The 22,565-nt window shown below is 39.0% G+C and overlaps 2 protein-coding genes across 2 annotated transcripts in view; both read right to left on the reverse strand.

The window, feature by feature from the left end:
- Window positions 1–6,293, reverse strand: part of gli1 (GLI family zinc finger 1) — a 56,838-nt gene extending 50,545 nt beyond the window's left edge. Inside the window, exon 1 of the mRNA XM_034870021.1 lies at window positions 5,950–6,293. The gene's annotated coding sequence lies outside the window, so the exon portion shown is untranslated. The remainder of the gene's footprint in view (window positions 1–5,949) is intronic.
- Window positions 6,294–18,931: 12,638 nt separating this feature from the next.
- Window positions 18,932–22,034, reverse strand: LOC117943092 (inhibin beta B chain). Its single transcript, XM_034869011.1, has 2 exons — window positions 21,000–22,034; window positions 18,932–20,553 (listed from the first exon to the last, which is right to left on the reverse strand). Exons 1-2 carry the CDS (start codon window positions 21,346–21,348, stop codon window positions 19,775–19,777), a joined length of 1,128 nt encoding a protein of 375 aa, XP_034724902.1. The 5' UTR covers window positions 21,349–22,034; the 3' UTR covers window positions 18,932–19,774.
- Window positions 22,035–22,565: the final 531 nt, after the last annotated feature.

Consider the following 22,565-nt stretch of genomic DNA (forward strand, 5'->3'; position numbering starts at 1 on the left):
TGCTGTTTACATTAAAACGTGTGTGTGTGTGTGTGTGTGTGTGTGTGTGTGTGTGTGTGGTATGTGGAACTGCATGTTGCCCAAGAACACCTTCCAAGCCAAGGATCTTCCAAGGATGTTATCTCATCTCAGATAGCAGACTTGATGTCCAGAAGGCTCATTACAAACACACGCAATATAGATATGCCGCTGCAACTCAAGTTAGCATCTGCATCTGTCTCTTTCTTGCTTCATAGAAGTCAGAAATAATTATTCCAGCAGTAAAATGCCATAGTTCATCACATAAAATGGTGCTGGTAAATGTAGTGGCTTACATACAAACTGCTAAGGAGGAGTAACCTACATCTCTCTACTTAAAAGTTCAAAAGAGGGATCGCTGTTGTGTTACAGAGGGAATTAAAAGAAAGCATCTTTATTCTGGAGCAGGGTTTCATCCAGATGTTTCTTTGTGTTGAACTCAATAAGCTTCAAATTATATCACATCAAAACTCTCGAGATTGACCCTCCCTGGTTATCTGACAGCATAAGGCAAAGAGGAGGGTGAGTGTCAAGACGCTTGTGTTGTAATGACACTGATGATGGCAGCACCCAAATGCACCGTGGCTATGGCAACCTGGTAAAATAACAAAACACCGCCCCCTCTGCACTTTCTGCCTGGCGACAGGACAGCACACCGTGAGTCATCAGCGGCTGAGAACACACACATTGAAACTCACACGCGGCCAAAGACAAGTGGACAGCCAATCTCGCAAAAATATAAATACTCTGCATGCACAAACACACACCTGCAAACAACTAATTAATGTTGTTATCACTTGCTGTTTAAAGCTTTGATTCACTCTTATCAAACGACCGGAAAAAAATCACAGGATCTTTTTTTTTCTCTCTTCCTCCACAGATGCGGCTAATGTTTCGCCTTTGAGACATGGTGGTCGGCTGTAGATGACAAAGAAAAACCAACCACAAGCCCATTGTAACAAACGCGGCTAAAGTAACGGTGAGAGATGAGTAAGTGTCAGTGTGAGTTGTAGTTGCATGTGAGAACAATTCCCAATCTCTCCTGGATCCTATTAGCACTAGTTTGATTTCTAATATCAACCACATGAGTTGGTAGTTTACCGTCAGCATGCCTAACTGCTTTTACACATGCGCACACACACAAACGTATCAAAAACCACCACCCTCATTCAAAGAAGGAGGAGGGGACGATGGGGAAGGGAACAACTCCGCCTCTAACTGTCATCGGCAATGCTTAAATCTGTATAACACACATATTCCCACAGGCGCACACAAAAACCCTGCATTTACTGTAAAATCCTAGCCGCCTGCTGCGCCACATGTGACTTGATCTTTGACTGGGCCACCTTGCACTGTGGCTCAGTGGCGGTACGGTTGTTCAGTGGTTGGCCTGTGTGTACTGGGTTTGATCCCTGGTCTTGGCCTTTCTGTGTGCAGTTTGCATTTTCCCCCATGTGTTTGCGTGGGTTAGTGCTCCAGTTTCCTTCCACTACCAAAAAAATGTACAGTAGGCTAGGTTAGTACTACTGTCAGTGCCCCCTAAAACCAATGGCAAGGGCAAAATAACTGGAGTTGCACCCCACAGCTGCCCTCACCCATGTTATGTAGCCTATAAGATGGGTATTGTTAGGATATAATCAATACAGATACTGCTTATCGATACTGATACTTAGCTAGACATGAAAAAAGTTATTTTCTGCATGTTTATTTGGGTCTTTAAATAAATAAATAAATTGACCCAAAAAAAACTGTCCTGTTTGTATTTTAAGGGACAAGCAATTGCTAAAACCATGAGCAATATGAAATGAATTTTATCTGGTTGTCAGAACAGCTGCATATCTGGTCACTAAAATGAGAATAGCTGGTCCACTTTAAAGTTTAGACACCTTAAAGGAGAATTCCGGTCGATTTCAACATCTAGGTATGTTGTTTGTAAATTTGGAGTGCTGTCAGTAGAGAGAAAAACAAAAACAATTGGTGCTGCCTACACAGTGTTATCCCCCTTCTAGAGTTAGCACCCACGAGGCTTAAACAGGGCAAGTTTTAAACACTTTTTAGCATTACAAGTGCCCACCCATGTGAAGTTATTCCTTCTGAGTGAACACAGTGAATTTGACTGCAGTAGATGTGACAGAAAGGCATAAAAGTTATGTTAAATCAGCCAGTGCCCATACCTTTGTTTATTTCCTTTTTTCCGGTGAAGTCCACACTAGTCAAAACATGCCTTTCTGTCACATCTACAGCAGTCAGATTCACTGTGTTCACTCAGAATGAATAATTTCACATGGGTAGGCACTTGTAATGACATTTTGTATATGTTTAGAGGCTAAAAACACATTTAAAACTTGCCTTGTTTAAGCCTGTTGGGTGCTAACTCTAGAAGTTGCATAACGCGGTGTTTTCATTTTTCTTGCTACTGACAGCACTCCAAAATTACAAATAACACAGCTACGTGTTGAAATCGACCGGATTCTTCTTTTAGTGTCACAGGAAGTTGTGGGCCCCTTATGTATTGAGGAAGAAAGTAAGTGTAAGGGTGTGGGGATCAGCAACGACGTCCCCCTCAAAATACACGTGTGTATACTAATAATTTGCCATATACATTTTTAGACAAAACGTATTCACTGTTTGGTTTATTTTTTGTGGTCGAGGTTTGTTCAATTGAGGGAAGTGCTACGTTTTTTACAACATTGAATTTGCAGTGAAGTGTTTGGGGTCGGAGACCGGAGTTGGCATCATGAATTAAATTTGGGCAACAAACTTTGCTGATCAAGGTTTATAATTTATAGAATTTATACAGCATATATTTATTCATTAATGAATATAATATGAATTCAGTAAACATGGCATTTCTTGGGAGACAGGGTTTAAGGTCAGAGTGGTGGATGGGAATGTAAACCGTAGTTAACCTCTTATTACAGACTATTACTGCATTTTAAAAAAAAAATTATTCTAACTATAACCAGCATCCTTCCCCTACCTTAATTAAGTGTTAACTTAACCTTACACACTTTTTGCCATAACCACAGTCCTCTAACCCTAACACCACGTAGTTGTCATTGAACATCAATGTTCCCTCATTAAAAGGGTTGTTTTATGGGATGTCCCGATTGTTGCCAATTCTCAGCTGATGATGATAACAATGATTACAGCTTCTAATGATTACAGCTTTTAATGATTACACGGTCTAATGATTACATCTTCTAATGATTACACCTTCTAATGGGTGACTGGATGATTTTCCGAATATTCCCCCGGACTGTGACATTTCCCCTTTCTATTATCTGTGCCCTTTGGCTAATGTCAAGTTTTCTAAAGTGGCTAATGCCTTTACCCTTTAGTGTCATTCCTTCTCTTTTCAGCATAATTTCATGTGTTCAAAGTTACATGTCTAGAAAGAGGGATTCTCATTGGTGCAATCGGACCTTACGCAACTATTTTGGACAGTGAAGACAGAATACTGGCACAGCTGTGGTTTCTCGTTGTGATATTCCGATGTTTCCCATGGGATAAAGTTTGACTCAATTATAAAACCAACAACCCACGACCAGAATCTACTCACTTTGGCCTCAATAAACAATGTCCATGAATGACGACACACAATGTGAGTAAAGCCTTCCAGCAGTTTGAAAACAACACAAACTCTATCCGATGAACCAAAATAACCTTCAAATACCAGACCCTGACACCGGCGACCTGTGGAAGCCTTGAAGTAGGAGAGGAAAACCAGAAGATGAGAAGAGAAAAGAGTAGCAGGGGAGAAAAGAAAGTCTGTGCGTCTGTGTCTTTCCGTGTCTATCTGTGTCTTTGCTTATGTGTCCTTTGGAGCATCCCCGGGCCTGTCTACTCTGTTCTCTGAGCGGCTGAAGCTGATCTGCTCCGCACTGTGAGCCTACATGGTTTTAGCCAGGGCCGGCACAGACAGACAGCTGCTATTAAACCCTGATTGTTTCAGGTTCACAGGGTGTGAAAGGGTCTGATTGAGGGGCTGTGATCCCAGTGAGGGTGGTCTTTCTCCCCCTCTCTCCCTCCCCCCGTCTTACCTCCCTCTCACTGGTAGATGGGAGGATAGTGTTGGGGAAGAGGATTTGGTGGGGGGGGGGGGGGATTGCAGGAATCACGTGACATGTTTCTTGCTGAGCGGACCAAAATGGAATCTGGACAAAAACACACCACTTGTTGCTGCCTGCCTCTGGGTACCAGTGTGTCATGTAGGCCGCCAACACAAAGAAATGAAACAACATCGTTAATGCCAGAGAGCTACGAGGAGTCTAGATATTTTATATTCCCGATTTGGCTATAAATGTTGCTTAAGTGACAGCTCAAACATACAATCATCCAACAACTTTTGTTGTACTGGCCTAACGAGAAAATGAATTCATCACACTGAATCCAATTGTATTCAGTTCTCTGATATGGCTGTGATAAACCACATTAGTCCTTTCCTTTGACTGGATAGGGGGACAGTTGTTTCCTGTATGGTCTATTTGTTTAAGAGGGTTCCCATTAAGGAGCCTTTTGGCCTTAACACACTTGATAAAGACCAGGGAGGGTGAGGAAGCTCCCCTGCAGAGCTTTTCACACGACATGGCCAAAGGACAAGTGCACTTTCCTCCTTCGAAACTCTCCCCCGTCTCAACCTTGACAAGGGCCTGAGTGCCAGTGTAAAAAAGCTAAATCCCTGCTGTTTACATCGTTATATTTTCAGTAATCATACATAATGTCTGATGTGCTTACATGTTTGTTTTCCAGCACACAAAAGATAGTTCTCATCACACAGAAACTAAAAGTTTCACAAAACACAAACTCCTGCCCAATGTAATCAATTGAAACAAAAATAGTAGAACAATTACTTGGTACATAATCCACAATTTCACTTCCAAATAAATGATTGTCTTTCCCTCTGATGTTTTGAGATCTAAAGGCCCTTTGTGTCTTACAAATACACTCTCTCTATGTGTATGTGAGTGTGTGCAAATACTGTTTAGGGAGGTTGTGAGTTTGTGTGCTCAGCACTTCTCACTGTCACTTTGGAATAAATAAGTGTTTGGCTGTTCTATTGAGTCCAGTGTTGACGCTCTCCAGCCCAGGGCCACTACATAAAGACCAGCAGCCTAATCTTCCCACATTAGCAGCTACAGTCACCTCATTTAATTAGATTAGATTCAATAATCTATCTCAGATTAGATATGGATTACGGGAGGCTTCAACGCATGTTTATTTTAGCCAAAAGAGACCCAAAATGCAAAAAAATATTCAGCCAGCTTTTGCCAGAGCTCAGTGATGATGTTGTTTTGTTGGTGTCCTGACAGAAACTCACATTTGGAAAAGATATCGGCACCTCAAGCATTTCAGGTTACAAGAAACAGCTGTTCTCGGATGGGCTCTGCGATCCTCGGCTGTGCCAGATGATTTCAAAGCGTGCCTGTAGTCAGACCCCTAAAAAAAAAATAAAGCACTCCCCCCGAGAGATCAACCTATGCATGTAGGAAAATTTACAATTGTTATGTCTAAACTCGTTCTTGCCAGTATTGTCCAAAGACGGGACCCACGCTGTTCTGCGATGGGGAGGAATGAATCCACAAGAATCGTCGTGTCACAGTGGCCAAACACATTGTGCTCGGTTAGCAATAGTGAAATAGTATGCAACTCAATTAGTGGAGTAAACCAGCCTTGTTCATTTAAGCCAACGTGTAAAAATCACGCACAATCACCTGAAGAGATTTAAAGCCAACAAGGAGTTACTAAACAGTCACTAATAACATAATAACACAACTGCAAGTTGTTTGACCACTTCAGAAGGTACGACAGTGATTATTATTGTGGCGAATAATTAAACTCAACGTTCCAACCACGAATAAACTCGCAATTAGCCATTTCAGTGGTAGCCTGTGATTTGAAAAGCGAATATGAATCATCAGCACTACTTACCTCAGGTTAATGCAGGAACACTCAGCATGAAACTTATTGACTTGATTCCCAAAGTCCTTGGAAGAGCTCAGTGTCCAAGGACTGCGAAAGTCTGAATTCCCAGTAAAGCCTCCCTTCTCTCTCTCTCTCTCGACTTTCTGGCAAGACGCACTCGGATGGAGATGACTGAATTCTTCAGAGAAACCGACACTTTAAACTGTTTCAGACGTGCTTTTCCATAGCTTTTTATTTCAGAGTCACTTTACGCAAACAGTGACAAAATTGAACCCCATGTTCGGGCTATGGAGTCCCTCAAAGCGCCCTGGAGTTGGTTGCACAGCCAATGCGGGAATGCGCACCCCCTTCTCCTCCCTCCCTTTCTCCACAGTCTGGACCACCCCGAAACAGGAAGTTCACTTTTTGTTTTTCTTAAAAAAGCACCATGCTGCCTCAGTTTTCCCCTCACTACACTGCATTACAGATTATCCACCAGGCTGTTTTATGTTCAATTCCTCGCCCTTTTTCTTTCAGAGTAAACTAAATACAAGTAATGCTTTTAAACCGATATATAGTTAAGTTATATAAAGACATTACAGCATGCATATGTTTATAAAAAGAATACTTGTGTGGACATAGTTGTGTGTCTATATAAAGTGCGTTCCAATCGAGTAATTGGGATAATCTATCTATAAATGTTTTTGTTTACTTTAATGGTGAAACTTCATAGCAGTGTGCTCGAGCAGCGTGTGTGGCTGGCTGGCTACGTGTGGGGATGCTGCAGATTGCTGCGCCTTGGCAGTAAAATCCACCACAAAACCTGGACTGGAGTTCAGTCTGCAGCGGACCTGTGTCATAGGCAGAGGGGGGAGAAATACTCAGATCAAGTAGAAAGACCACAGTGTAGAAATACTCTGGTACAAGTAAAAATGCATTTCCAAGTTGTACTTAAAGGTGCAAAGGTATCAGACCAAAAGGAAAAGTAGGCTACTTATTCAGCAAAAAACGTCCTGCATTTTTGAATAATGCTTACTATCTTACACAATTATACACATGATTCATATTATACAAATTAATTATTGTGGCATTAATGTAAGGGCTACCACTCTAATGTTGCAGCTGGTAAAGGTGCGGCTACTTTGAATAGCTTTCTAAAGGCCTACTTCTGTGAATTTGCCCAAGAGGATTAATAAAGTATTAACTAGACACGTCATAATTTATTTGGTGATTATATTTTGAATTGTTAATTGAAATCTGCAAAGTAACTAAAGTTGTCAGTTAAATGTAGTGGAGCAAAAAGTTCAATATTTCGCTCTGAAATGTGAGGCATGAAGCAGCAGAAAATGGAAATATTATAAGCAACTCAAAATTGTATTTAAGAACATATGCAATATATGCATACACAATACAGATTATTACAGAGAATTTGCACCACTAAAGCAGGTCTTGCATTTGCAAGAGCGTGGCCCTGTGTCAAACTATAGTTCTAACACCTGCACTATTTCAGTCTGAAGTCTTCTTATGGTGCATTTAAATGTGCATTTAATTGAATTATAACATATAAAAACATATAATCATATTTATTTAGCATTGTTCTAGCACTGGAGATGCAGCCATATGTAGTCTGCTGTGTGCAGTGGACTTCACGGGAACAATGTACACACACAATGTACAGAGATTGGAGGGTCAGTGTGGGTCAAGCATAAAGTCTGCCTCATCTGACCATGCTTGTAGTCTGTCATGTCTTCTTGCATAGGTGTTGTAGAATTTCCCTGTTCTTACAGTAGGACAGTAGATCAATGAATTATTGACCATTTAAATTAAATGATTAGTACTGCCTTTCATGATTTTGCTGGATGAATTCATTCGAAGGTAAGACAGTTGTATTTCCCATGTGTTGTCTATTGTGTTATACAATGCAGCAGCAGCTCAGTGAGGCTAGTGTACAGTAATTTTTGTTAAGTTAAGTTGTTCAAGACCCCAGCAGGCTCCAATGTTATTATCCCTGTCTGTATTATTAATCATTGATTATCTTATTTGTGGTGATGGCACTTCAACTAGGGAACATGCTGTTGTTTTTAAATACTGCGGCAGAATATGGATTTAATCAGGCAAGAGTTAGTTGAGGTAAAATGTGAAGGCGTCATGAGGTTAATATACAGTTTGGAATGTTCCACTATTTAGCGTCGGCCATTTGCAGTTCATACAGTGTTTAGTAGATATATAGCATGGTAATGGCATCAGGTGACCTTACTATGTATTAAACCAATGTCAATGACTGAGTGTGAGTCAGCTGTGAAAATTGAAAAATGTAAATAATGTTAAGCACATAGATGTTGTTGTCTCTTCACTGAAATATTAAGATTTGGAATTTATTTATTTATTATTCTCGTATGTTAGAAATAACACTTTGGTCTTCAGCCAAGGCCTCATAAATGGGTCTAACATTAGTGATAAAATGGGTTCAGTACCACAAGCTGAGAAATTATAATAACAAGTGAGTAAAAATTGAAAATAACACATCTATAGGCACTTTAACTTTAAACCAACAGTAAAAGCTGACTGTCCATACTTTGGAACAGTTGGTGACCTGAACCAAGGCAGGAGTCCATTGAGGACGTACGGACAGTTGTTAAATCAGGGTTTGTCAATGAGAGCTGTGGGCTTAAGCCCTTATATAGCTGCTGCTGCAGCAGCCAAGCAGGGGAATCTTGGACATAACTCAGCTCACACATGCAGGAACCATGTGCTTTAACTGACTGTAGAGAGATTCCCACACAGGCTTCACTCCAGATAATCAATGGTAGGAGATTAAAGAGGAAGCAGCAAATCCAGAAAGCCTAAGGATCAATGTTTGTTTTTTTGGATTGTGTCAGATGTGTATTTTTGACAATAATCATTTTTGAAATAACACGCAATTTACACTTCTAAAAAGTATTTTCAAGTATAGCCTAATAAAATATATGAGTATATAAAAGTATAAAAAGAAAAATCAGTTAACATTGAACACATCTTCAACAGTAATGCACAGAGAGTTATTTTGGCCCTGGGATGTACATGTTAAAGGTGTTCTCTGAAAGTTTGCTGCATTAATTGACAACTTTGTCCATTTGAGGGCAAGCATCTGAAAAGCTTACCTCCTACAGGGAGGGTCATAGGCCAACTAGCCATCATCTTCTGCTAGCATTCTGTTGACTGCCATTCATTTTGGCGCTACTTTGACAGCCAGTAACTTTACATCTGAAGCGTTTAAAGACTTTATTTGTACATTGTTTATTTCTAAAGAAACATGACAATGTATAAAAGGCTCCATAACTTTGTATCTCCCGTTATGGCCCTGTAGCAGCTGTTTTTATAAAGAAATAGGCTAACGATCGTATCAATACCACGCAACTTTCTGTCGCACAATAGATAAATTATTGTATAGTCAGGATGACAACAACTCGCAGGCAATCAGGGGTTTGTGGAGGCATACAGCCAAAATGACAAAATAATTCATCAGTATACTACTCCTGCGCCCATGGACAGCTCCTACTCACACTCTCCATCTCTGCAAAATGGAATGAGTCCGATGTATCTTGATACAGCTTTCAGAAAACTTACAACTTTCAGACAGGCTGCTCACATCACATCTACTCTGCTCAGTTTGAGGCTGCGCAGCAATGGTCTCCACCAACTCTAAGGGGAAATATCTTGCTCTTTAGCTGCTAAATGCTTCACTATTGTCATATGCTATTTGAAAACTTGATCTTTATGTTGATTGGTGCTGGGCAGGTGATGTATTTTTCCATTATTAGAGTATCTTTGCTGAAAACACCTGCCTGCTGCGGAAGGGCATTCAACCCACACCTGTAAACCTTTGGTGCATCAAGCCGCTCCTTTTATATTACACCTAATAAGTTGCTCTTTTGTTAATAAATATGGATTGTTGCAGCTTAGTAGTACTGATCAAGGATGTTGCCAAGGTCAATCTAATGCAGAAACACAACTAAAAGAGCAATATTAGCCATGCTTATGGCATTTATTACCCAGAAACTATATAGCCTAGAAAGAGAGAGGAAAGTTGAATTAGACTAAACTTAAAGTTACAAATGTCTTCCTCCAAAGTTCATAGAGGGCTTACAACGCTAGAGACATCAGAGAAAACTAAAGCTTTTGGCCATGCTGTCCTCTAGACAGTTGTAAATGAGATGATGCTTTACAAGTCATTACTTTATTTCTTGAAACCTGGCCTAAGCATGTTAACATATTTTCAAATCAGTCAAAGCTGTTTGGTTGTATTGGCGTTTGCTTGCACTTTTGAAACATACTTTTACTTAATCTGCTGTGATCTATATACATTGAATTGTTTTGCCAGAATATACATGTAACATGAAGCGGAATTTAAACAGAGTTTACATTTTTTGTAAGTATTTAACCACAGCGAAAGTACTATTAACTCTACTGTCCTGTAACTTAAAGAAAGGGTGTTTTGGTTGAGGGAGACGGAGCATCGAGGCTTATTTAAAGGAGTATTTAAAGCCTCTAGAGGATACAGAGGATCATGCACGTTAGCCAAAGTGAGATGGAGAGAAAGCATGTGTCACTAAGACTCAGAACAGCAAGACACCATTCCCCCGTGCAGCAAAATCTGCAAAATCTTTTACAGGATTTGTTTTTCCATTGCAGATGGTCCTTTGCACATGTTTTCTTCCTAGTGGTCCAGGGTCCCAGGCTCACAGGGCTGCAGCCCTGCAGGTACAACATATAAGGGTTTCTTAAACCAGGTTTCACCTCAGGCCTTGGAAAAAAGGAGAGAAAGAGGAAAGACAATTTTGAATGAAGGCTGTACATATTCAGTCACTGCAGGACAGGTAAGAGTTGCAGAGAAACTTTAGTGTAGTTTATCAAGGAATCCAATGCTCTATGCATTTAGTTCAACCGTTTTTGCAATGCATGCACACATTTAAATATGGTTGCTTGCTAGAGTTGCAGCATGTTCAGTATTTGTGATGCATATCAGCATTGTTTCCCAAAGTTGAGTCATTGTATTCCAATCTACTGCTTTGAATAGATTTTGTACACTAGACTGTAAGACAATTTAAAGAAGGCATAAGCTGCGCCACTTTTGTATAATTTTTTTTAATTAATTAAAATTATTAAAATAGCTATAGTGTGTAAATTATGCATTTCTTTTTCACCATCTGCAAAAAAATCACACACATGGTCATAATATCATGATTTGTATACAAATTATATATCCGTTCAGGTTACATGTGTGCCATATTTGTTAGTGTAAAATTCTGTCAATTTGTTTACTCAAAATGCATTTGTCACTATTACTAGAATGCATGCTATAAGTGCAGATATAAATTAAGTGCCTAAATATTCCAGCACATTCTGTGGAGAAAAAATGGGATCAAGGCTCAAAATAGTAACAGACATATCATGTACATTTATATGGCATTTAACATGCAGTGAATACATTTAACAACACTATCTTCTGATTGCCAGTGCAAATGATCATGTCAATTTGTGTTTATTTTTGCTTCTATGCACGTAAAATTAAAGAGGAATTTATTTTTGTTTTATTAGAGTCAAGGCCACCAGAGAGCAGCATAACACAAGCATGAGAACATGGCAAACCAAGACACCATGAAAACAAAGCAGTCCTTTATACATTATTCACCTTTAGAGAGCTCTGTTCACACTGAGGATGATGTTATATTATCACAATTCATATATTAAAATGTGCATAGAAACATACTACATGCTTTAATAGGTAAATTCTTATCTTATGTGGCTCACTGAATCATTCAACTCAGTGTTTTGTCAGTTTTTTCTTCCTCCGGACAGCTTGATGAAGTTTGGTGTCACAAATGTAAGTGATGAAACCACTATTTTTAAAGAAAGTTGCAGGAATTGTGAATTTATTTAAAACATTTACCACATATGTATAGCCTGGATGTTTTGTTTTTTCATTTGTATTTATATTATTTACAGCCTTGGCCTGAAACCTTATGTGTCCCTGGAGGCCGGCCACTTCCATCAAATGGAGAGATTCCACATCCTCCCAGCAAATACTGTTTTATGTGACAGGAAAGGCATATTTAATAACTCTTTCTGTCCTGGGTTAGGTATGTATGCAATAATTACCTAACCTAACACTATGCTATATTATTCTAAAGTACTAACAAACATAATTAAACATTATATGATATGAACAATAAAACAGAAACAAGTTCATACAAATAGCTGTAAAATGTACAATGTAACATAATATATGGCTAAATAAAGTATGTTTATGTTCACATGTGCACCATCTAGCTAAGATCAAAAAGCAGGATATAAGTGGCTTTATCATGTACTTTATATAAGTACATTATGCTTTATATACATTATTTTAATGCAGAATATTAAAAAAAACATCCTTGTTTAACTATAGCAAAGATAACTAATGCTTGCACACCTAGTATTAGTTTTGGTTTTTACATCAGAATCTTAAAAAAATGAATGTAGCTATTGATTATTACAATTAATAGTGATATTAGGTGATGCAGGCTAAAGCAACATCCCTCGCTGTATTAAAGTAAATTGAACTGAGTCATTTACTCATTTATTCTCTTCCAGCATGCACTGAAAACTCTGCCAGTTGTGGCTGTTACATCTGGAAAATACAATAACCTATATCGATGATTTCTGTACAGTCTTCTTTGCCAGAATTATCTCCCCACAGAACATTATGTGGTAAGACCTATTGACGGTTGAGGTAGAACAGCAAGGACTGTGACAGTAACTCCCTGAGCTGTGCTGATGCAAGCTCTTATAGTATCATGAACTATTTAAGTCCAGCACCCCTTGTCATCATCGAAGCACTTCTTATGAATCCACCTGTTTTAAAAGAGGCTCTGGGATCAAAGTCTAAAGAATATAATGGGATGATTCTTAATTCTAACTAAAGATCTCTAGGTCAGGGACATTTTAGAGTTATTTTCAGATCAGCGTTTCTCTGATTAACCTAAAGCCAAGTGCAGAATTTTAAAACAAATGACTTTGGCTCCCTCCTATGGCAGTACTAAAAAATACAATGTGGCTGCACATCACCCTCCCAACCCTGGTCTCAACTCCTTAACCAACCACTCAATGGGTTGAAAGCAGCACAATTTAGCACCAGTGTTGCACTGGTGTTCTCCTTTTATCACTTTTTGCCTCCTTGTCTAGTCAAAAGTTTTAAAGTCTATGGTACAATTAATGCATTAAGTAAAATAAGCCTCACATCTATTATCAATTGACTTGAAAAGTGCATAAAAGCTGCTTTGAATGGAGAAAGAATCTCCCCGGGGAACATGCCCTCAGACCCCTCCATGTTTGCGCGGAGCCGCTAATGTTTACAACGCCTGGTTCTGCCCATGACTAAGAGAGTGTACATCACCTACCTGAGATTTGGAACAGTTGGAATAATGAAAGTGTACTTTCTACAATGCATATTTTTTTATATTAATTTGTTCAATTATATGTAAGGATTCAATTAGTTATGTTCCAAGAGTTATGTTAAAATATTCTATCTATCTAATATCTTTTGATTTGAGAGGTTTTTAGCTACTATCCTTAGTTGACTATATGATGCATGACATATGACATTTACCAGTATGTAGAGTATATTTTTGTTCTCAAAATATTCACCCCATTTGAAGTTTTATCTTTTTTACAACTTAATTTATCTGAGCTAACATATTTTTCTATAATAACTCTCCTATGCTGTAACAGGTAAGTAGGTCTGTTGTTATTTGGAGCAAGAATACAGACAGCATTACAGATCAAGGACCTTGGAAATGGTTCTTAAGATATGAAAGGGGAAGGTTCACACAAATTTAAAATAGTGACACCTAATTGATAAGTGTGGCTACCTGAATACGGTGTTTGGCTTATTGTTTTCTACAAACCCTTTTGTAGGTTAGATACATACCTGTAGATAAATATTGGTGAATGAACATGAAGCATATACATTTAAACTAAATAGCAGCATTAAATGTCTCATAGAGATAACTCAGCTATGCGTCACATGTAATTGTGTACAGTGCATGGTACGAGTTCATTCAGTTGGATAACCAACATCTTAGCTCACTAAATTGAATAATCTGTCCTATTCTTAGGGATTTAATTCGACCAAGTCAAAAGCAAGTCCAATGGTACTTTGGAATCAAAACCAGGCACACGTTTTTCCTATTTTCTGTTAATATTAAAAGCAAAAGTCCCTGAACATATGTTGTGATTACTATATGAGAAGAGGTGGGGGGAGGACAGAGTGAGAGCAGTTTCTTGACAGGCTGTCCTGACATGCCACTGCGAGGGACGAGTCTGACAGACACTTTAACCCTTTCCCAGAGGATTTATGGGATTGTGAGTGGAGTGAAGGATTAGGGATTTAGCAGCACACAGCAATCAGTGGGTCAGTGTGTCAGTATATCAGTGAGTCAGTAGGCTTTTTCCCAGAGTAGGTCAGCTACTTTCCATTAGCAGGGCCAAAGCAGTCAAACCAGAACTAGTTGGTCCCCGGGTGCTGCCTAGTAAGGGCTGAGAATGCTAAAAAATGACAATAACGGAACCTTTAATCTTTAACCCCCTGCTCACATGTTAACACTGAATTGACCTCATGATAAAGTTATAAAATGATCACACATGCAGCAGCCTTTGCCCATGTTCCTATTCTAAAATCAACCAGATCCTGTGAATCGCTTACAGATCAACATCATGTCCTCATTCAGTTTTACGATGGGTACGATGGGGAGGCAGCTTTTCAACTGCAAATCCACTGTGTTATTTGCTTGCAGCAGTTTCCAAGCGAAATTGTGTCACCACAACATGGTGCTAACAATGTGCCGTGGGTTTTGTTGGAGTTGATACGCTTATATCAGTTTCTCTCTGACATATCACAAACGATTTAGTGAGTTTCTATTCCAATCACACACTTTGCCACATGATAGGTTGTGTTTAGTGTAGTTCAAGTTTGCAACTAGCTAGTAACTAACAATACTATTATTAAACAAATACTCGGACCACAATCATCTTCAAAGATCTTTAGCCTTCTTCTGTTTGCAGACCAGCACAGAGATCCAAAGTAACGGATATGGGGCCTGAATAAGGAACATTCGGCGGAATTTCTGGTGGCACTGGAACAATCCAGGAACGGGAATGTCGTGAATGTAGACTAACATTTTTGTGAACTGCTTTCCTGTTGACCATGTTATTAATGACTCTGCAAGGTATATTTAGTTATTAGTGTGTCCGTTGTAGGGTAAGTTAGACCACTGCAGATACGCTTACTTGGATTAATGACCATAACTTCCAAATATAGTTAACATTTCTGAATATGAAGATAATGAGCCCACATTATATGTTCTGATGTGTCTTATTTACTTTTCTATCCAGCTGCAACCTTTCACAATTTATCACAACACACAATCATTTCACTTTGTGATGTAATTTGTACAGGTCTTGCATGGTGATGAAACACCTGCATCAGCCTTCTTCAGTCTTTGTGGCAGAGATGCTCTGGACTGCTCTCTTCCAAAAAACAGGTCATAACTGTAGCTGAGGATAGATTTACTGTATGTACTGTAGGTATACTTAAAGCATAGGAAAACGGTGAACTAATCCAGAGTCTATGTGGTTTTCTTTTCATTTCTTTTAAGTTATATATGTTTGCACCCAACAAGAGAAATAACCACGTTTGACCAAACACATTTTAACATGTCACTGCTGAGTTATTATCACTGACAAATTTGATTATTAGTGACTTAGATAAGATAAGACACGCCTTTATGGTCTCCCTTAGGATAAAGTTGGCTTGGGCATTCAAGAGAACCCAAGCAATGTAGCAGCACACAGCCTCTCCATACACACTGTATGGGAGTATACATGTACAATTAAACAACAGTAAATATTCAGTAACACACACAGATCCATACAGTATACAACAGAACATACCTAGAAAGAATATTGCATGATGCCCTACACACACACACACACACACTGACATGTACAGTGTGATAACCTGTACCCCCTGCCCAAAGCCTTGGCAATATGTATAAACAACTTGTACAATCTAATTGATCTGATTATAGTCCATTTTGGATGGTGTAACATCAGCACCGCTGTTGGCTGTAGAAGGGGCGTTGGTGAATTTTGGCAGGAAAGGACGTTATGTTTTGACTTTTTTTAAAGTTCAAGTCAGGAATTTTAGCATTTGATCTTTCCGACATTCACCATAAAATGTTTTTTAAAACATTGAACAATCGTCTATGTCTATGACAATTTTGTGTAAAGTACCTTCTGCAGTGTGCAATCATGGTTTACCATATAATGATGTGTGGTTGTGTGCTACTGTACTGATATTACAGAAAAATAGCAGGGCCCATTCTTTACAGTTCATAAGTTCAAAATCAAACATACATTGTTTCTTTGTTATTTCTTTATTGTTTTTTGTTGTTGTAAAATTGATTATTTACTTATTGTCTCAGCTTTAAATTGTGATCAATCCCAGATGCAGGTGCATGATGTCAAAATGACAACATGCCAAGAGAATGTTTACACACCAAATACAGACAGTCCATAAAGCCACTTCCACTGTTTGTATGAGCAAACATGCTCTTTGCCTTACAGAAAGCGCCGATGTGATTACAAGGCAGGTAACGTGTTTCTCAAGTTGGCTAAAATTGGAAATCTGCTTTAAGAAATACCAGTGACTTTTACTAATGTGTTATTCTTCATGCACTTGGTAGCAAAATGTATATGTATGCAGCTTGTGAAAAAAACAATGCATTGTCATCCACATATATTACAAAATACAAACATAAAATGTAGTAAAATTCAATTTATAAATTGGGGTCAGTTTATAATATAAAACCATTCCAAATACTACAATAAAAACTGTAAACATGTTGTAAGTTGTGTTAGTTTTCTGGTGCTCTTCTCATTAAATCCCTTTTACTTCTTAATTTTTATGTAAAAATGCATTGAGGGGGTAATTTTTCTAATATGTATTAAATCAAAACATATTCTCACTGTTAAACCGAAAGACGCCAGCCAATACATCTTTTAGCCCAAACTGTTTAGAGACTAAGAACTATTTGTAGACTTTGTTTATATGTTATTTTCTCAGCTGCGGTCAGTTTAGTTTGTATATATTTTTTATAATGACCATTATTTTTTCTGTTCTGCAGTACATTCTGCAGTATGTTGTCGTTGGCAAAGGAAAGGTACAATGATCAAAAATTTCTATAATAGAAATAACAAGGTTGATTTCAAATTATTTATTTTTTATTCACAAATATAATTGAACTGTAATCATATCATTACAGCACATTGTGGCCAACATTTTGCATTTAATTGCAATTTCAAAACATTCATTATGCACAAAATGCATGATATAAAAATATAGACAATAATTAAAAGTTTCAATTGACAAAAAATGTATGTGTCAATGTGGCCCTATTTCTCCACCAGTTACAGTATACAGAAATCTGTGTGCTCTGCAAACACATGCAATACAATGCATTTAAACACTAGAAAAAACTAGAAGTTAAGAAAGTAAGCTGAATGACGTTTTGTTTTAGTGCCACCCTGAGTTATAAGTAGTAGACCCTTAAAGCAAAATTTGCTCCAAAAATACAGTAGGGTGATAAAGTGCTTAATAAGTTATCCTATGACATCACCTCAATGTCACATTGGGTCCTGGGACAGGGGGTGCTTGCAAGATTAAATAATACATAATAATCTCTAGCATTAAAATAGTTTTACACAGGTTGCAAGAAGTGATACAAGAGTAGCTTTTAGAGGCCACAGAGATAAGGTGAAACAAGTTTGTGGGCTATTTGGAAAGAAATGAAATGCAAAACCTGTTTGGGTAAAATGCCCCAACTTACTGCCTGACAAGACAGTAAGGACAAACCCATGAAACATCATCCAAACAGCAGAAAATATCTTTGGCTTTTGGTTCGAACATAGGCGAGTAGAAGACAAGGCCTGGGTCTTGGTACCAGCAGTGTAATACTGATGTCATTGGTATACAATAAATGATATTACTATATAGTTCGTCCTAGCATGAAATGACACGATGTGCTGACAGGTGTTTAAACTGTCATAAAAAGTGGTTTAAAGTGTGTTGCAATGTGGGGCAATGATGCCCATCACACTTTTATTTTAGTATTAATGCTAGCATTTTTAAATGTACCTTACTTGCTCCTTTTCCAGGTATGGACATACTGTAGTCCCTTCTAAATCATAGGAGTATAAATGGTACTTGTGGGATACAATGAAGATGTTTTTTTCAAATTCCCAAAAATTACTAGATTGCCTTTAGCTGGAAAGCTTCTAATTTTACATAGTCCCAGAAAACTTTAGACTTTGAGAGGTATAAATGCCAACGTGCAACACCACATGCTCATTGACCCACCTGCCTCACAGACCTTCACATAAGCTGACACTGTAGCAATAGCTAAATGTTTGCTCACGCTGCTGAGAATAACCTTGGGTTCATATGCTGTCAGACTTAGTTACCCAACTGATTAGCCGACTTGTGTAAATAATACAGTGGAGATGCTGATCAAACATATTTCAACCTGCATGCAGCATCGGGTGTGCTCAGACAAAACTAAGATTGGCAGATTGCACTTTTTAAAACAGTTTCAGTTCAATCATACCACAACTTCACAATAAAATGAATATGTTTGTTGGGTGTAATTTAGGAAACGGTCACATAAACGGTACAAAAAAAATCTGCATGAATATTGTGTTTCAAGTTCACAAAGAATTACTGCATTAGGTAGTACTGAGTGGATTATCTTGGGTGTTTAGGCCAAGATGACTTAATACTCTAAGTTGAACTTTGTCATCACAAGTTAATAAAAAAGGCACACTTATACTTAAGGATCTCTCTCATTGTTTTAAAGTATTTAGAGTATACGGGTATAAATGGTTTCCATGGCAGACATTTTGACATATGGCAGGAGGAGCACTTGTGTAATTGTTTTGAAAGAGATGTGCAGTCAGTTCCCAACTTCCTGAGATCCATTAAAACATTTGACTTTGGACTAAATCCAAGCAGCAATTGTGAAAGACAAAATAAATAACCTGCATATGACGAAGAAAATCAAAAAAGATTTGAAATGTACACTACAGTGAAGGCTTCATATGTATCTCTATGGGCTTTGGTTGACCTTTAATATAAGCAGAACTTCAATCAGCCGGTCTTCTTCTTCTTCTTATCACCACTATAAATGTTTTACATTAATATCACACCTTTTCTTTGTTGAGTCTGCTGTATGTTAAGGTGGCTTCGTTTATAATCTCTCTTTAGTTAAAGCCTCTGACATATGAATAAAAAAATGCGTCTCCATTCAGACTCACAGTATATTCTTATTTAGATTCACTCAATTGTTTCTAAGCACTCAACAGTTTCTCTCTAACTAGCTGTTTACATACTACGCATTACTTTAAAGTGAAATAAAAATATATAAGTGACAATTTGTTAAAATATAAATAAATAAAATGTGTGCCTATATTTCCCTAATGTAGTAATTTTGAAACAATGTTTGTGACATCATAGGTGTTTACATTATGCTGCTAAATGTGTCCATTTCAACACACTGGTCTAATTGGAAACAAAGCAAACTTGTTACTACTATTTTCTTTTTTTACAGTACAAGTATCAACATAATTAGAGTTGGCTGTCTCAAAATACTGTCTATATAGAAAAACAATTCACCTGCTCTGCTCTTGTGTTATCTTTCTGTCTAGACATAATGTTCCTTTGTTGAAACAAATATACATTAACTATGCCATGTCTTTCATACTCATGTCTTTCATACATTTATGTACATCCACAGGACTCCACTATCATATCAGGGACGTCCCTTTTGACGATGCTGTGCTGGGGGTTGAAGTACACCATAGAGAGTGGCCGGCGCTCAGTGGGAACACAACATGAAGATGCAGCTGTGTTTATGCCGTTGACTTTCAGCTGGCTGAAGACAGTCGCATGGAATGAGGATGCTATACCTGGAGAGCCAGCCAGATGTTGGGGGCACTGACCCATGCAATAGTTCATATGGTAGCCTTCAGGAGCAATGATCCAGTCATGCCACTGGATATCCTTGAACTTGATGTAGAAGTCTCTCTTGCAGCACACGCTTACATCGTCACCACAACGCAACGAGCGCTTCCTAAGTGTGTGTTTGGAGTGATCGTCACGTAGACGCACCTGGGCCACCAAGAAGGGCTGGTTTGGGGTGTCAGATCCATCCAGGGAGCAAAGGTTCTTCCCATCCTCATCGCAGCTGACCTCCAGCTGCAGCCGGCTCTGGCCGCCATCCAGGAAGGCCTGCAGGGTGCGAGTGATGGGGAAGTTGTGCCAGCCACTCTCCTGGACCTCCAGCATCTTTTCCATCACCAGGGTGCGGTTAGAGCCGGACATCCCACCTTCTGCGGAGAGGAAGACCCGGGCAGAGAGGCGGGAGTCTCGATGACGGTCCTCAGAGGAGCGGGCGTAGATCCACAGAGTAGACTGGAGCACCTGAATACTTTGGCCATGTTCCTGCAGTAACTGGAAGGTTAGGCTGAGGCTGGCCGTTTCCCCAATCTCTGTCTCACCTATGGATCAATGACAAGAAGAACACAGACTGTTAAAATTTAGGACATTTTGGAGTCACTTGGGTGTCACACACAAACATGGGGAGGGAGTGGGATTTTCACGTTAAACTGCAGATTTATATAGAATTAAAAAAACAAGTCAATCTCCTTTTACTCATGTCAAGAATTTTATCTTAAAATGTTAGGGTTGACCCATAAGCTCACAGAAAGACATACAGACATATTATGAATCTGTATGGTTAAATCCAAAAGTTGTTGACAGGTACTCTAACATACATTGTTACACTATATATAACAGCAACAAAAGTACAACAACCTGAAGTAATTAACAATGCACACAGAATCCCTGACCTAATTTGTGTCTATTTTACGCATGAAAGTGCGTACAGAACATGCGCTCATGTGGAAAACAGCTTTACAGTGTAAAATGTGAATACCAAACTTACTTAGATCTGCAAAGCTCACTATTTCATATCCTTGGTTGTTGGTAGGTATAGGTCTACTGTTTGCTACTTCAAGAGCACTATCCTGTCCAACGCGCCCCGAATAAAGTTTGCGCAGTGCAGTGAGGAGCGCTGCCCGGGGCACCGTCTGAGTGATGTTTGGTCTCTCTTTCAGGTGCAGCTTGTCCAAAAGTTGCTGCTTGGCGAACTCTATCATCAGACTTTCCTCTGCGTCTCTGTCCATCGCAGGCAAACCACAGGACGCGCAGCCAGGGGAGCCACTGACCCAGAGACCATGCGACAGCAGTTGTGCAAAAAACAGAAACGCTGGAAGTACAAAAGACTGCGTCATCCTCAACTCTGAAGTAAAGAAATGTATTTCTGTGCTAGGCGTGCGTAAAAGAACAAATACGAGTCTTCAAATCCTTTTTGCTGAGTGGTTCTTTGAATGTAATAAGTTTCAAAAAAATGTGTTGTCAGAGGTCCTTGTTGACAGCACCGTGAAGACAAGAGTTGAGAAAAAGGAATGGTGTTTCACTCTCCCGACGGTGAAGATATCTGGGGTAATCCACCAAAACTGGTGACACGTTGGAGGGACGCACCAATGAGCGCATCGATCACATTACTGGCAAAGCAGTGTGTCCTGCGTTCACACACACAACACATCACACGTATCACCACACGTAGACTACTGACCACATGCACAGTAGGGATGACTAGTGGCACACGGAATCAATTGAAACAATGCCATTGACACATCAGGTACATGACCTCTCGCTGCATTGCATTAACAAAGACATCGGTTTAAGAGTGGATGGTTGAGATAGCCTGCATATAAACTCATAAACTGGATAAATGATGTCGTCACCTACGCTAATCACAACAGGTAGTTTTTCTGCCTCGTTGCCCTCTCCTGAGCAGAATACGCAACCTGCCAACACTCTTAGTGATCAAAGTTTAAATTCAGTGCCCTTTAACCCAGTTACAGATTGAGCGAGCCACATAGCCACCAAATAATTGTAGTTCAAAACGTGCAAAAGTTCTCAAGGCTACGAGAGGTGCCGCGCGGTATTTCAAACACGTCCCGTCATGTTGCCTTCACGGCGGCACAATATTAGCCAATTATAGGCCCTACTGTAAAATGGGGTGTGTGTGTGTCAGAGAGAGAGAAAAGAAGAAGAAGAAAGCTAATTACTCTTTGTGTATAGTTGCCCATACAAGTCTTGTCTGGTTGGATTCTCCATATAAAATCCAAAAAAGACCAGTTCACCAAAGTTGCTCATGCTTTTGATGGACTTTAATGTAGCCTGTTTTAACTTTGCCCTAAACATTGGTTTACAGCACACATGTTGGCATTCAATGTCCCAATTTATACATACAGTTATACATGTTAAAGGCCTATAGTTGGTTTGTAAATAGTTAGAGTGTCAAGAAAGCCATTGTAATTAATTATCTTTTAGTAAAACCTGTTGAATGTAGTAACATGCTGTTTATACAGTGGGTACGGAAAGTATTCAGACCCCTTTACATTTTTCACTCTTTGTTTCATTGCAGCCTTTTTCCAAAAAT

The sequence above is a fragment of the Etheostoma cragini genome, chromosome 4 (assembly GCF_013103735.1).
Source record: "Etheostoma cragini isolate CJK2018 chromosome 4, CSU_Ecrag_1.0, whole genome shotgun sequence".
Taxonomy (NCBI): domain Eukaryota; kingdom Metazoa; phylum Chordata; class Actinopteri; order Perciformes; family Percidae; genus Etheostoma; species Etheostoma cragini.

Bases quoted from the DNA above. Each gene is read 5' to 3' on its own strand.
- LOC117943092 (XM_034869011.1), bottom strand. From the start codon at position 21,348: ATGACGCAGTCTTTTGTACTTCCAGCGTTTCTGTTTTTTGCACAACTG. The intron at 20,554-20,999 runs GTAAGTTTGGTA...ATTGATCCATAG, and splicing joins AGTGAGCTTTGCAGATCTAA to GTGAGACAGAGATTGGGGAA.